The sequence below is a fragment of the Falco cherrug genome, chromosome 8 (genome assembly GCF_023634085.1).
Source record: "Falco cherrug isolate bFalChe1 chromosome 8, bFalChe1.pri, whole genome shotgun sequence".
In the NCBI taxonomy this organism is placed as follows: domain Eukaryota; kingdom Metazoa; phylum Chordata; class Aves; order Falconiformes; family Falconidae; genus Falco; species Falco cherrug.
Genome location: NC_073704.1, coordinates 19,413,808 through 19,427,662, shown reverse-complemented (window position 1 = coordinate 19,427,662; position 13,855 = coordinate 19,413,808). Strand labels below are relative to the sequence as shown.

The window sequence follows — 13,855 nt, the reverse complement described above, 5'->3', positions numbered from 1 at the left end:
AGCATTCCAATTTTCTCATTCCTCCTTTTCCACATATGGTTCATCTTTCCTATGTATTCCCTCTCAGTTTCCTAATTAACATTTTAAAATGCCTGTGTCATGAAAATTTTCATATAAGGGCAGGAAGCATTGCATTTCCCTAGAGGAAGCTATAACTATGAAAAATCCTTACTTGAGAAAGCACTCAAGAAACCATCATCTCAAATGGTCAACCCCAGCATCATCGAAATAAATTTAAATAATGTCTTGACTTGAAAACAGAGTAAGTTTGAATGATTCCAAACAGGGCTGGCAATGCAACTCCCCATCAAAAACTGGGCTACAAAAATTATTTACCTTTTGGGGGAGAAGCAGGCGTCGGCATGTGGACAGGTTATACAACTTCTGTTATGTAGGAAGGACTTTGGGATTTTTTTTATTTTGGGTTGGGTTTTGTTGGTTTTTTTTTTTTTTGTTTGGGTTGGTTTTGGTGGGTTTTTTTGGGGTTTTTTTTTGGTTTTTTTTTTCCCCATGGTTTCCCAATGGTTTCTTGCTGTTTAGTTGATGCCTATTTTCAGTGGAAATCCACTAGTCCCAATCAGCAACTCAAAGTTCTGACATTTGGGATTTCAGAGGCACATAATCTCTGGACAGAAGATCTTATTTTGAGTATAGGGCACATCAAAAGTAAAAGACTTAGTCTGGGGTATAGTTCCATTTCTTAAATTCATTGTCAATGAACAGAATTATTGACAATGAACAAAATGTTTATAGCACAACTGCTTTCTTAGTCATGTTTTTCATCCCATCTTACAGGGCAATTTTTTATTTGTACTGCCACCATCAACTAGCACTGCTCATAAGATTTTTGTTTGATTTTTCAACAATAAAAATAGCTCAAGAGAATTAACCCATAAGGCCCATAAAAAAAAACCCCAATCCAGTAAGCTCTCAGCATTATCAACTTGCTGAACAGTGAGTCTGCCCTGAGAACTTCAGTGTGTGACATAGGTGATGGGCATTTTTCAGGCACCAGGCTGCAGCGCTGGAACAAATGCTAGCAAGGATTTGCAGGCTGGAGTGAATGAGAAGCTGTCACTTAAAGAGATGGACCACTTCAAATCTGTGAAAGATAGCAACGCATGATACTTTTTGCAATTTTTGTACATTTATATTAAACACATCGTTGCTTTCATCATCAGCTAATTCACCAAAATGCCTGAATGCAAATGTAATTCACTATCATACTAACTGGAAAATGCTTCAAGACTTCTCCAACAAATTATCTGAAACATGATATAAAGCATGCAGCTTTTAAAATATTTCACCATCACATGCAAAATGTAATACATACATATTTCCACAATATTCCTCCACTCTTCTCTCAGGAAGGGGAAAAGCTGCTTGCCAATAAGTGCTACTAATCTAATTCACAAATTGGAAATAAAATTTACTAAATCATAGATATTTTAATATATAAAATTTACTAAATCATACTTACACACATGACTAAGGTTTAATAGAGAACATTATACTTTGTGATACTAGCTCTAATACTCCTTAGGCAAACAATTTCAGACTGCTTTAGCTCTAACCAAATGCAATAATAATTCCCACTAAAAAGCAATATAGTCCAAGTGCATTATAATATGAACATCACTATTAGAAACACATAATCCTGTGGTTATCTTGGAAGTTGTATGGATAGGAAGGAATATCAGTACTAAGATGATAAGAATTAGAGCAACTAATTCTCAGTTCATCAACTGAGAATCAGATTTTTCAGTGTGATGATTTTTAACTTGCATAAACATTAGGACTGTAGGAACAGTGAATACCAGAAGCAACACTGTTTCTAACTGCTGATACCATGCAGAAAAAAGGTTAAATATGGAAAAGTTTAACGTTCTCAAAGTTGATGAACAAAGGAGGACTTTGAAAAACTGGCAAGAGTTGCTGTCTTCACTGATGATGAGGAGTGTGACAAGTTTGAAGTAATAAGAGCAAGCAGTTTATTGAGCTTAGTAACAAAACTGCTCTCCTTACTTTGTTCACATTCTGAAAAGAAAAACATTGAGCTAGAGACTAAAACTAAGCATGAGAAGTTTATCTGAAAACATCTTTTTTCTTGTGAAAGATCAAAAGGAAAGAAACAAGAGCAGATCAGCTTCTGAGGCATTAACCGTAGGGTAAATGGTTGTTCTTTTTTTTATTTCACAGTCTAATACTTCATTTAAGCACCTCTAACTACTTCTCTTTCTGCTACCACTTCTAAAATGCTTCATTTCATTCTTCATAGGTCTTAAGGGTTTGGTAACCACTTATGAATGGGCAATTATTGGTGGAGCAGATGTGCCCTAGTTGAATGGGAGGCAACACAACAGCCACAGCTCCATGTCCTTTCCATCTTTGTACAGAAGGCAAGTGACACGTATTTGTACTTGTGAGCATGTAAACAGTGACCGATGTAAAATGCTTTCTCCCCTTCCAAATAAATAAAACACACACTCCCCTGCAAACCCTAAGAGGGAAAAAGGAGCTTATCTAAGGTAAGTGGAGAAAATGCCTGGTAGTCAGACTCAGCACAGATTCAACGCAGGCTACACGGAATTGCAGAGGGTACAAAACACAAGACACACTGGATATTAGTTCACAGCCAAAGGTGCTACCAGCCCAAATTCCCGCAGCCTCGGCTCTTCCTTAGGCCTCTCATGTTTAGATAGTGACCAGACCTGACCCTGCCTAGTTTATGAGATTAGACACGATCGTAGCCCAAGGTGATTATCACCAGCTATACAGTGTCACGTTATAAAGTCTAAGTGAGGTAAGAACCTTGTAAATAACAAAATTATCCTTTTATAGGGCTCTTAATTCAACAGTCCAGTCTGTTTCCTGTAGAAGTGATTAGTAATAGAAAATAATTAGGAGATGCCAGATGGGAGGAAGAGTTAAAAAAAAAAAAAAAAGAGACGACTCAAAACTCACATAGCTAAGAAAGGAGAACAACAAACGAGGGAGCTGCCAGCGAGCGGCCCACGGCAGTCCCTCACCGTCCAGGAAGCTCTTTGCATAAGCAAAAAATGACAACCACATGCCTGCTTTAGAGGCTGCTCTGAAAGAGACTCACCTTCTCCTTTCTGCAGCCACTGCATGGATTATTCAGTTGTGAGAAGGCATAAAAAGTCAAGGGAAACCACAAGGGGTTTATTGTTGTTTTTTAAAAAAAGATTATTCTAATTTCCTTATACATGCCTATGAGGCTTCCCCATTACACATCTAGGCAGCCTTTTTGGAAACCTCAAGCGTAAGGCCCATAGGGAAGGTAAGCAGCAGACTCCTACAGCATGTTAGGGCTGAAGCCATGACAGCTCTCCATTGCTCACCAGGAATTGAGCTGGACCTCTGTATTTCTGTGTCCTGTCTACTAAGGCCAGGATGGGAAAACTCTCTCACCCTGAAGAGCACCCAAAGAAAGTTATCCTCTTTGGCTCTTCGAGAGCTAAGGGAGATTCCTTCCTCCCTCCCTGTGATCCTTCTAGTGCTAGCCTATCCCAGTTAAGGGATAACAAAACTTCAACCAGGACACATAAGAGAAGCTAAAGCTACATGGTCCTTTTTGAAGGGTCTTAAAAACGTAACCAGACCCGAACCACCATGCATTAGACACCCTGGAAAAAAATGCTGGTGAGGGCTTCACACTGACTTACCTCACAACACTGGAAACACAGGAAAAGAATAATAGCTTATTCATTGCTAATGGTTTCATTTTATCAGGAAGAACACAACCAGTATTCTTCACATTTAATGGCACAGCAACTGTACCGACTTACAGCCTTTTTAACAGTTATGTACACTACTCATTTTACAAAGGCTAGATCAGGCTCAGGGCATACACTGAGGGCAGGTACTCCCCAAACTTTTGCTGAGGGTCTGGTCTGTGAGCCTGAGAGGCCAGACCCCCTGTATTCACACGGCAGCTGCCTGTCTCAGTGCAACCAGCCACTGGACTTTCTGAAGACTTCATCTTTGTGCACACATCTCACATGCCAGATCATAAAGGGCCACAATAACGTGAAAAAGCAGAAAGTAATGTGAAAAAGCAGAAAGTAATGTGAAAAGTCATCTCAGCAAGCAGTCAAGTGACTTGTACCCATGACAAAAGGCTGAAGTGGGATGCTGATCCTCAGCTGTGCTTACCTACAAAACAGAGGAAACCTCCCTGCAGGAGCAGCATCGTGACAGGAGGCATGCTGTGCATTTGAAATGCAGCCTGACCTAAGCCTCTTCTTCACTGCCTGAGGTTTGTGGAGCATTATTTGTTTTGAACCTTGTAATACTAGACCAGCAACACACAAGCAGGCTACCAACACAAGCACAGAACTTTCACTTCACATTAATCCCACACATTAATGTGCTTTGGAGGCACAGGCAGGCAAGGTCCTGCGAGGCTAACTGGAATCAGCTGGGATGCCATTTGTAACCTGCAGGAGCTATTAGAGCACAGCTGAGCACTGACCAGAGCTGGCAAGGAAAGAAGAAAGAATTTGACCCGGGGAAAACAGGAGAGCTATAGGACCATGTTTAGCACTGGAACTGAGCTACAGGTCCAGTTAGAGAGCCTTAAAAAACAATTCTGGCTTGCTAATTTATGCTTTATAAGCATGAGATACTGACAAGAGAAAGACTAGATATTTTGTGACCTGGGGATTAAATTAGCAAAGCTTATGTTTCATTTGGAAGCTCTGAATCTTAAAACAAGATCAGTTTATATAATCTTTTTAGTGTATCAATTTTACTGTCACACTGAACATAAATAAGGGCTTAGGTTACTCTTGGTGATTACGAGTAAAAAAAGCACCCTGCAGTTTAGAGAAAAGAATTGTCTGTGTTGATACCTGCACACTGGACAGCGTGTGCTATTAGCTCTCCTTTCTCAGGTCTTAATAAACATATAGTTAAGTTAAAAACATATATGCTTATAAAAAGACATCATAACTGTTTGCAGTTTTAGTTTGAACTGTATGTGCCATATATAATTGCATATATGGCACTAGATCCTTACCGCCATAAATGCTAATGCACAGAAAGGGAAGATGAGGAAGACTGATGCTGGGGCAATCTCTGCAAAGTACAATGCTGCCGATATGCTGGAGCAGCTACCTAAAAAGTAGTCCTGTCCTTTATCCTGCTAAGAACTTTCTTGGTATTGACAAAATCATATGTGCTTTCAAGTCTCTGCTGAAAGATGGGCTAAACCTAGAAGAAATAAATAGAAGTTTTTGCCTTCCACAGTGTTATGTTTTATTTATAAATTACATTAAACTTACAGAGTGATTGTCATGGACACCCGCGCAGGGATGGGAAAGGAACGTTTGTGAGAAAACAGTTGACAATCTTCTCAAGTTAACCCATGGGATTCTTCAGTGCTCAGTCTCCTGCATCTTTAAATGTACTTTAAGGTAAACATTCATTAGTTGTACTTTTAAAAACATTATTGCTTTGTCACTATCCTTGTTACAGCTATGGCTTGTCTAGAGTTTTATATGTTACACCCCCATTTTTTCTCATAAAATTAAGTTAATTCAAGTAAATGGAAATATTTCAAACAACTTCCAGCAGCGAGATTGTTTCACTCTCGAAGCCACTTTCCTCCCTGATTATTAAGCCCACACCTTCTTTTTAGTTCCTACCAGTCCCAGCAGTGGCATTCCTGGGCACCAGTGTTGTTCAAAGCTGTCCTCCTCCACCACAGACCTTGCTAAGGGGGCTTATGCTTCTATGACAGCCTAGTATAACTTCCTTGGCTACGTTTTCTGATGTCCTTTCACTGAAGACAAAACTTGGTGAAGGAAGCTTTTAAGCTGATCTTACTAACAGATTTGACTGACAGCAAAAGTAGAAAAGCAGAATCACAGAAGAATCATTTCGGTTGGAAAAGATCTTTAAGATCATCGAGACGAACTGTAATGAAATGCCACTTAAATATTTTTCTCAGTACCAGATTTCTGGTTTCCACCTTTCAGCTTTTCCTTGGTTTCTCCTACAAGAAAAATATTAAATCACAGACTGTGAGCCACTTGAACCCCAAACTGCAAGTCAGGGGTGGAGTAGGAGTCATCATGAAATCGGTTCCTCAGTAGCAATACAGAAGTAAGAGTTTTTGCTTTCTGCTTTGCTTTTTTTGAATGCTATATTTTATTCTCATTTTACCTTTGCCTTGTTTTCCCAAAAAGCGCTTCCACAAACAAAACTAGAACAGTGAGCATTTTTAGGATCTCTCAAATTCTCAAAATTTTTAATTACACTAAAACTTTTTTTTTTTTTTTTTTTAATTTTTGTTTTAAATTAAGCTCAGGTCCCTTCTCTGTGAGATATACTGAAACAAGTAGTAGTGTCATTAATGAAAATGTCAGTCTCCATTCAAGGTTGGAAAGTGAAACTGGTCCCTCTGCAAACACCTATAAGTAAGATTCTTCATTTTGTATGTGGGGGCAGTTATGAATCCATTAGAAATGTACACAGAGATTGCAATTAACTTTGTGATCTGGATTATCTTTGGAGGCAGGCTTAAAAGCATGTTTCCTGCTAAAATTACACAGATTTACATTCTGGATTATCTTTGGAGGCAGGCTTAAAAGCATATTTCCTACTAAAATTACACAGATTTACATTTCCAGATCTCCTTGCACAGGGTTGCAGACAATCAGCCTTCATCACTGTGGAAGACTAAATGACCATTAAGGTCATTAAAAACAGAACAAAAGGGTGCTTTTGTTGGGTGACTGCTGCCACAAACCTTTTCTCAATTCTTTCCACCTGTCAAAACTGAACTGAATGTAGTACTGTCTAGAAAGGTATCTTTGCTAGAAAGCAAATGCTTTGCTGGAAAGCAAATCTTTAACTGATTTGCAGCCACTAAGTTTCTTGATGAAATGGCACTTATCACCAAAGTAAACATGAATAAATGTAATTCAGTTGCTATCCTAATGTTAACCTCAGCATTTTCGTGTGAAAGATGGGATAACTCGTAACTAATTATTCGTTTTCGTGTAAAAAAATATTAAATCTTGAATAAATCACTAGTACAACTTCTTACATTAATATCTCAAAAGCATGTCAAAATGGAAAAAAAATCATGTTTTGCAGGGCTTTCAAGAAGGACTGTAATATCTGTATCTAGGTACTTACTAATATCTGAGAGCTACCTTTTTTATAAGGTATTTAACAGAATCAAGTCATCTGCTCCAAGGCCATAATTACCTTTGAGAGTGGAGAATGTTCAGAGATCCATCAGTATTCAAGGCACTGGAGGAATAATAAATCTTGTGATAGTGGGTATTATTTCCACTTCCACGCTAGGCCATACAAACTGAATCCACATGGGAAGCCCTCTTTCAAATGAATCTTAGTCCTCTCTTAACACACAGACCATGACGGCTGCACAATTGAGTTCTGAAGAATCCACAGACTGTTTTGGGAACCAGCTTCACCTTTTCTAGTAGGGCAGCTAAAATATCTATTCAGGGCATTCAGGCACGACAAGCACTCTCCTGTTTTCAATCTCCACTCCTCCAGTTATCCCTATTTATTAATTCTGTCATAGGTTATGAAAACCATAAATCATTAACCAGAAATTTTAATTTCTAATATATACTTGTACACAGTAAGCAGTCATATTCCTTCTCATAATCAGTGAAGCACATGCTGCACAGTGGATTATATTCTCATGCTTTTCCTATTAGACACTGCATCTTAAATCACACCACAATATGGTCTCTTGCAGGACTCAGTACTTAGGAGTATTGTGATTTGTGTCCTACAATCCTCATCTAATGACTGCATGATTTTTGTCTTTTCTTCTTCTATGGTCTTTAAATCCTTCTCCTTTACTAAGGCTCATTTTTAATGTATTGCATCTGACAAGTCACTCAACACATGCTGAATTCTTCTACTATAATAGCTGAAAAGAGCGGGAAACAAACAGAGTACTATTAGTGCACGCTGCAAGGCATCTTAACACAAATCTGTGGCATTCCCCGCTACTGCCACACATCAAATTCAAGGCTAAGTGAAGTGCTCTTTCATACTTCACTCTGAAGTTTGGGGTGTGTTCTCTGGCTGCCCAGTTTCCTCCACCTCATTTTACAGCAGAAAGCAAAACTACATTCACCCCAGCTGTCCCCCCATCAAAGCCTGCGTGCTGCTCCTTGCCTTCTTTCGAATGGTTCGTCTTTCATACACCACCCACACAGGACTGGGCAACAGCTGCAGGCACAAAGTTTAGATTCCTACCTGAACAGCCTCAGTCTGCAAATCTGGGAACGTGTTTTGGCTCAGGATGACCAACGCTCAGGACCCAGGTTTCTTCCTCTCTTTATGGAGAAGGAAGCGTACAGTGTAGGATTAAGCTGTGTGGCCACAGTATAAAACAGGTAAAGACTCGTTAATTGCCAAATACTGTACCCTGCAGAATTTTTCATCCTTACCGTGAGGCTTATGGGCTAACGTTGTAGCACACAGATTTTACTGTTTGCATCATAAGACAATGGTTTTTTCTCATTGGATTTTGAAGAGATTTCTTCGTGTTCTTTGTTAGAATTGTCGGTATCAATTCAGTGATATTCTCTTTATATCGGACAACAGGAATCACTCTGCCATCCCTCCCACCAAAGAGAAAGACTACTTGACCTATTTATAAATGTCCTATAAGAAAGCTTCCTTACATCATGGTTAAATGAGTCATAATAAGGGAAATACTTAATTGAAGTTTTCAAGTAAATAGCAATAAGAAGCAGAAGCCTGCACAAAAAGGGTAAAATTACTTTCTGAGTAATTTAGTAGAGGATATGTATATTCTTCTTATGTCATTATTATTATTTTAACAAAGCTTATAAACTAGCAGAGATTGAGTATTTTGTTTAAGTGGAGATGTAATCTCTCCTGCGTTCCTCACTGCTAGCATGTTAACATTTTACAGTAGGTAGGCTAGAGAAATACTTCCTGTCATCCACTACTCGTGCTTTAAATGCAAATTATTTATCAAACAAGTATATATGTCATTATTTCAATTTTTAATATAAAATTAACCACCAGATGTGATTCAGTCACCTGCCTGTACAGTCCTCCAGTTGGTTATATTCACCCCATGGAACCTGAGTTCTTCCAGGCTGTCAAGGTGACAGCTTTAGTGGGCATGCAAGTAGTCAAGTCCCCCAGACAGTGACGGAAGACACTTGGGAAAGCCCTCTGAGGCCTCCTCTCCCCACCACTCCCACCCTGCACATAGCCACCACTCCCCATGAGACATTCGGTGAGGCCACCACTGTACCCCTCCCCTTCCCATGCTCCCCACATCCTGTGGCTTACAGAGGAAGGAGAAAGGATTTGGCAAGCCTTAGCTGGATGCTGGGGCTTGTTCCAAATGCTGAGGTTGCTACCAGGATCGGGTGTTGGCCATGGGGTTGAATGCCTTATTCTCATTGGAGATTTGCTGGGTGAAGCGACACTTGGTACTGTGTCATCTTCCAGCAACGACCCTGAGAAGTATAAAAGCAGCAAAGATGTCACCTACGCACCACTCCACAGTAAAAAGGATCACACTGTGCCTTCCCTGTGCAGCCACGGGTAGTAATCCCAACTGGATAATGACTTGAAAATTAAACTGAAATTTCCACATTTAACTATACTGCAATGTCTGTGTGCCTCCTTGTGTTCACAACGACATGGTTCCAAGACAAGTAAAGAGAAAAGGCTCAAAAGCTGGGCTCCAGGCCAGGAAACACCACTGCTGTTGAACTGTGTTGCAGATGAAGCCACTTTAGTTGCCTATAACTTCCAGACACACAGGTGCGATGTTGCAATTACGTGACTAACCAGTCTAAAGGTTTTTCACCTAAAATTTAAATCCATGAGAAATATTTAATAGTTCTTGAGCTATTTCATTAAAATGTTTCAAAACAATATGTATACATTGTTGATGAGTCTGACAAAATGCCATGTGATTATGGAAAAAACAACATTCTTCAATAATAATAATTGAAATTCCTTTACTATGAAAACTTTCTCATCAGTCTAAAAATGTTGTGACAGCATAGAGTTCTGTTGTCACTTGAAAGTTGCTAAATGCAGGAAGAGTTAATTTTACCACAGAAACCCAAAGCGGTGACTTGTAGAACTCTTACAGAAGATTTTTACACAGGCTTTGCATTATAATGAACTCTCTATGATAACATGCAAAAAAATTCTTTTGAAACAGCATGCTGCAAGTCAGTGGCTGTCAGGAACTGTAACTGATAACTCACCTTTCTACTACTGGTACCTAACAAGCAAGAAATTGGATATTTAACGTGGTCAGCTAGCTTCAATATCTGCACCACTATTTCTTTTGCAAAATGATCCGGCAACAGTGAAGATTCATACTTTAAGCTAAGTTGGGTGCTTCATCTCTCAGCAGATTCAGTGCAGGGTGACAGACTCTGCTGGAGAAGGATTTGAAGGACCAAAGCTATGAGCCTCCTCTCTCTCTGTGGACTCTGTATGGAGCTTAGTTTCGCAGTAATAGTCATGTATGCTGGAAATTGTCAGTAAGACCTTTCCTCCACCTCAAGAAAAACTGAAATCGCAGACATATTTCTGATTGGAAAGACAAACAGATGATCCTAAGTAAGGCTAGCATTTCTTCTAAGCACTATAAGCATTTTAGGTATTCCTAACATCATTCTGAAGTTTGTGAAATGAGGGAGCATATCAGACTATTATACATGCATTAACACCTACACATATGTAAAAATACACTTTAAAAAGACTTTCATATGTCAGCTTTTCAATAAACAAAGTATTTAGTTTAACATGATGAAACTTACATTATATTTTCTTTTTAAGCTTAGTCTCTGTCACAAGACAGGAATGTCTGCCTGATACATTCCCAACCTCCTTTAATATTTCTGTGTTCACCGGTTCTAAGATTTCTTTGTTGTTCGTTTTTTCTTTTATAATCCAGGACACAGTTCTCAGCTGATACTGCAACTCTCTGAAGAGAGCAATCGTTCTTCATAAGTCTGGCTGAGGCCAAAAATAGCTTTGTCAGCTTCTGACAGGCTGAACTTAGCCAAGTGAAATGTTTTAACATTTTATCAACTTAATGAACAGGCTTATTTATAATGTGGACAACTTTACTGTCATTGTATGCAGACTGCTGAATAGATTATGGAATGCATTTGTTTGGGGAATACTAAATATATTAAGAATATAGTTTTTGACCAAAGGACAGTTGTCTTATACACTGTAAACGATGTTAAGATTAAATATTCTTAGCCTGTTTGAAATAAAGAAGTGCCTTAATGGAACGTCTATAGCATGAAAATACCTGAAGAAAGGAACCTCATAATGATAAATAACTAACCTCCAAATCATAGAAATTTGCAATATGCAAAAATTACCATTAAAACCCCCTATAACCAGTTTAAATATTACTATTAATGCAATACTGGAAATAAATGTGGACTAAATATCTTCAGATACCTTTAGCACTTTATAGTAGAGGGGGAGGGTTAAAAGTACACAACAAAAAGTCTAACAGAAAAATGAGTGTGGGTTAACAATTGCTTACCCTCTTTTCTGCTACCTCATCCTGTCCTGTAGACTCTTTGCCATCATGTTCATCTCTCAGGGCTGGCATATGTTTTTTGTGTGCTGGCTCTCTGTTTAAAGTTGTATATCCTATGTGTTCATAAATTGGATTTATTGTCATCTTGGCAATGTATTCAGCTGCCTTCGTTTCAATATAAAGAGTAATCAATCCATCTGTCACCAGGTCATGGATGGACTCAAAACGTTTCTCCCCAACAAAGTGCTTTCCATCGTAGTAGAGTCTGAAGTTTCTGGTTTGACTTCCAAATCTGCCTCAATGAAATGGGAAAGTTTTTTTTTAAAGAACAGTAAGCAGAATAAAGAAGAGTAAGCAAGCCTTTGCAAACAATAAAAAACACTTTATCACTTAAAGCTGTGACTATGCTCTGTGTCTGGTCCAGAAGAGAATGAAAAACTCAACTACTACTTAGCACAGATAGGAAAGAGAGATGAACAACAACTGCAAATAGACAGCCAAAACAGCGACGGTCCCAGAAGGAGCTGTTTGTTCTCTTATTCTTTTAGCCCCTCCATTATCCCATGGAAAAACTGAAAATTACTTCACACTCTTTCTGGCCTTTTTTTTTTTTTTTTTTTTTAAGTACTTTACTACTGCATCGCTGTAGTCAATTTGCTTGGCTCTGATATGAAGAGTTCTCATAATAGAGTCCTCTATTACAGTTGATCAATACGGAGTTTTGATGCTGTCTCAGACCTCTGCACCCCTGCTTGCTTGCAGGAAGAGGCCATTCAGGGTTCAGCTGAGCTTCAGTGCCAACAATTACACTGAAGCAGAACCGCTGCCAGAACTGGAGCGGCACAGGACAAAATGGCACAAGGGCAAGCATTCTTTATTCCTGGCCAAAGGCCAAGGACTAACTCTTCGAGCTTTGTACAAAAGTCCTTCTGTGTTATGCTTGTTAAGTCCTGAGCTTCAAGCAAATCTTTGTAATATACAGGATATATAACGCGAAAGCTATCTGACACTAGCCATTCTGCAGTTGGGGTGGAATAGGATTTCGATACAGGCTCTCAGCAACCATGAGAATGCCAATTTTACCTGAATATTCACATATTTTCAGAAACTGTACTTAGAATCTGCAACAATGTTCTGCCTAAAAGCGATCTAAATGTCTGAAAACACACCAGTGTTTGCACTTGGCAACAGGCAACGCATTTCCTGCAGGGAAGATGAAGGCAAGAAGCTGCTTTCACAGCTCACTCCAGTGTTATTCCTTGGTCAGACAGCAGCAAGTGTGGCCGTACTGGGCCCCCTTGTGAGGTCAGATCAGCCAAATAAGTATTAAAAACTAAATTTGAAAGGATGAATTGCTTTCATTTTACAATAGAATGCTTCATAGGAGATGTTAAAGGACAAAGTAAGCACTGGTGCTTTGCTGAAGTGGCTCCTTTTCAATGGGGCCTTGCCAAACAGGGGAAACCATAATTTTAGACCTTGCCCCTGGTGAAATATTGTACTCTTGCAAATATGGGCAAAAACACTTATTCTGTGACATGCATTTTTTTCTTGTGTTCTGAATCAAAACGCCAAACCTTCCCTTCTCCCTATCAACAATCTGACAGTGACTGTGACTTCAGGAGCTGCTGTTTTTACCTAACGCTCAAAGGCGAGGGGGCCCTCTGGAATCTGCATCCTGCTCAGTAAGAAAAGAGGCCAAGATGCATAGGAACTACCTGGGCTTTTTACTGGAAATGAATCAGTACTTCTATGCACGTTTTTATGCCACGCAAACTAAAAGCAAAAAATCACAAAATGACAGAAAGAAACACATTTTTAACCAATGCTAGTTTTGTCACAAGATGCAATTCTGAGTGAATACAAGTCATTCATAAAGTTGAAAGATAACATCCTAAGTTACAGCAGAAGGGGCAGGAACATGTTCAGGCTTATCCTTCAGAGCATCTTTCTATTCAACATAGCGTGTGGCAAGCAAGCTTTGACGACGAGACATACTCCTTGCATACCCTCCACTGTCAGAGAAGTCAATGTGAGCCAAGAGTGCTCAGCACTTTGCCGTGCCAAAGCAAACAACCTTCACCGTCTTCTGCTCAAGTCAGTGGGAATAACGCACATGGAGCACATACAAACATTGTGATGTTAAAATTTGACAGGAGAATGGAGTAAGTTTGAAGGTGAAGAATAATGACAATATGCAACAGAATTCTTTTCATTAGGAGATGTAGCAGGTGAACTGCTGCTCTGATCAGTAACATATGCTCTGACAGT

At 39.2% G+C, this 13,855-nt stretch overlaps 1 protein-coding gene across 3 annotated transcripts in view; it reads right to left on the bottom strand.

Moving 5' to 3' along the window:
* The window catches only part of CHN1 (chimerin 1), a 103,759-nt gene that overhangs the window by 41,548 nt on the left and 48,356 nt on the right, over nt 1-13,855 (bottom strand). For all 3 annotated transcript variants that reach the window (XM_055718310.1, XM_055718312.1, XM_055718311.1), the window contains one exon: nt 11,588-11,876. In XM_055718310.1, coding sequence (XP_055574285.1) covers nt 11,588-11,876 — 289 coding nt within the window. The remainder of the gene's footprint in view (nt 1-11,587; nt 11,877-13,855) is intronic.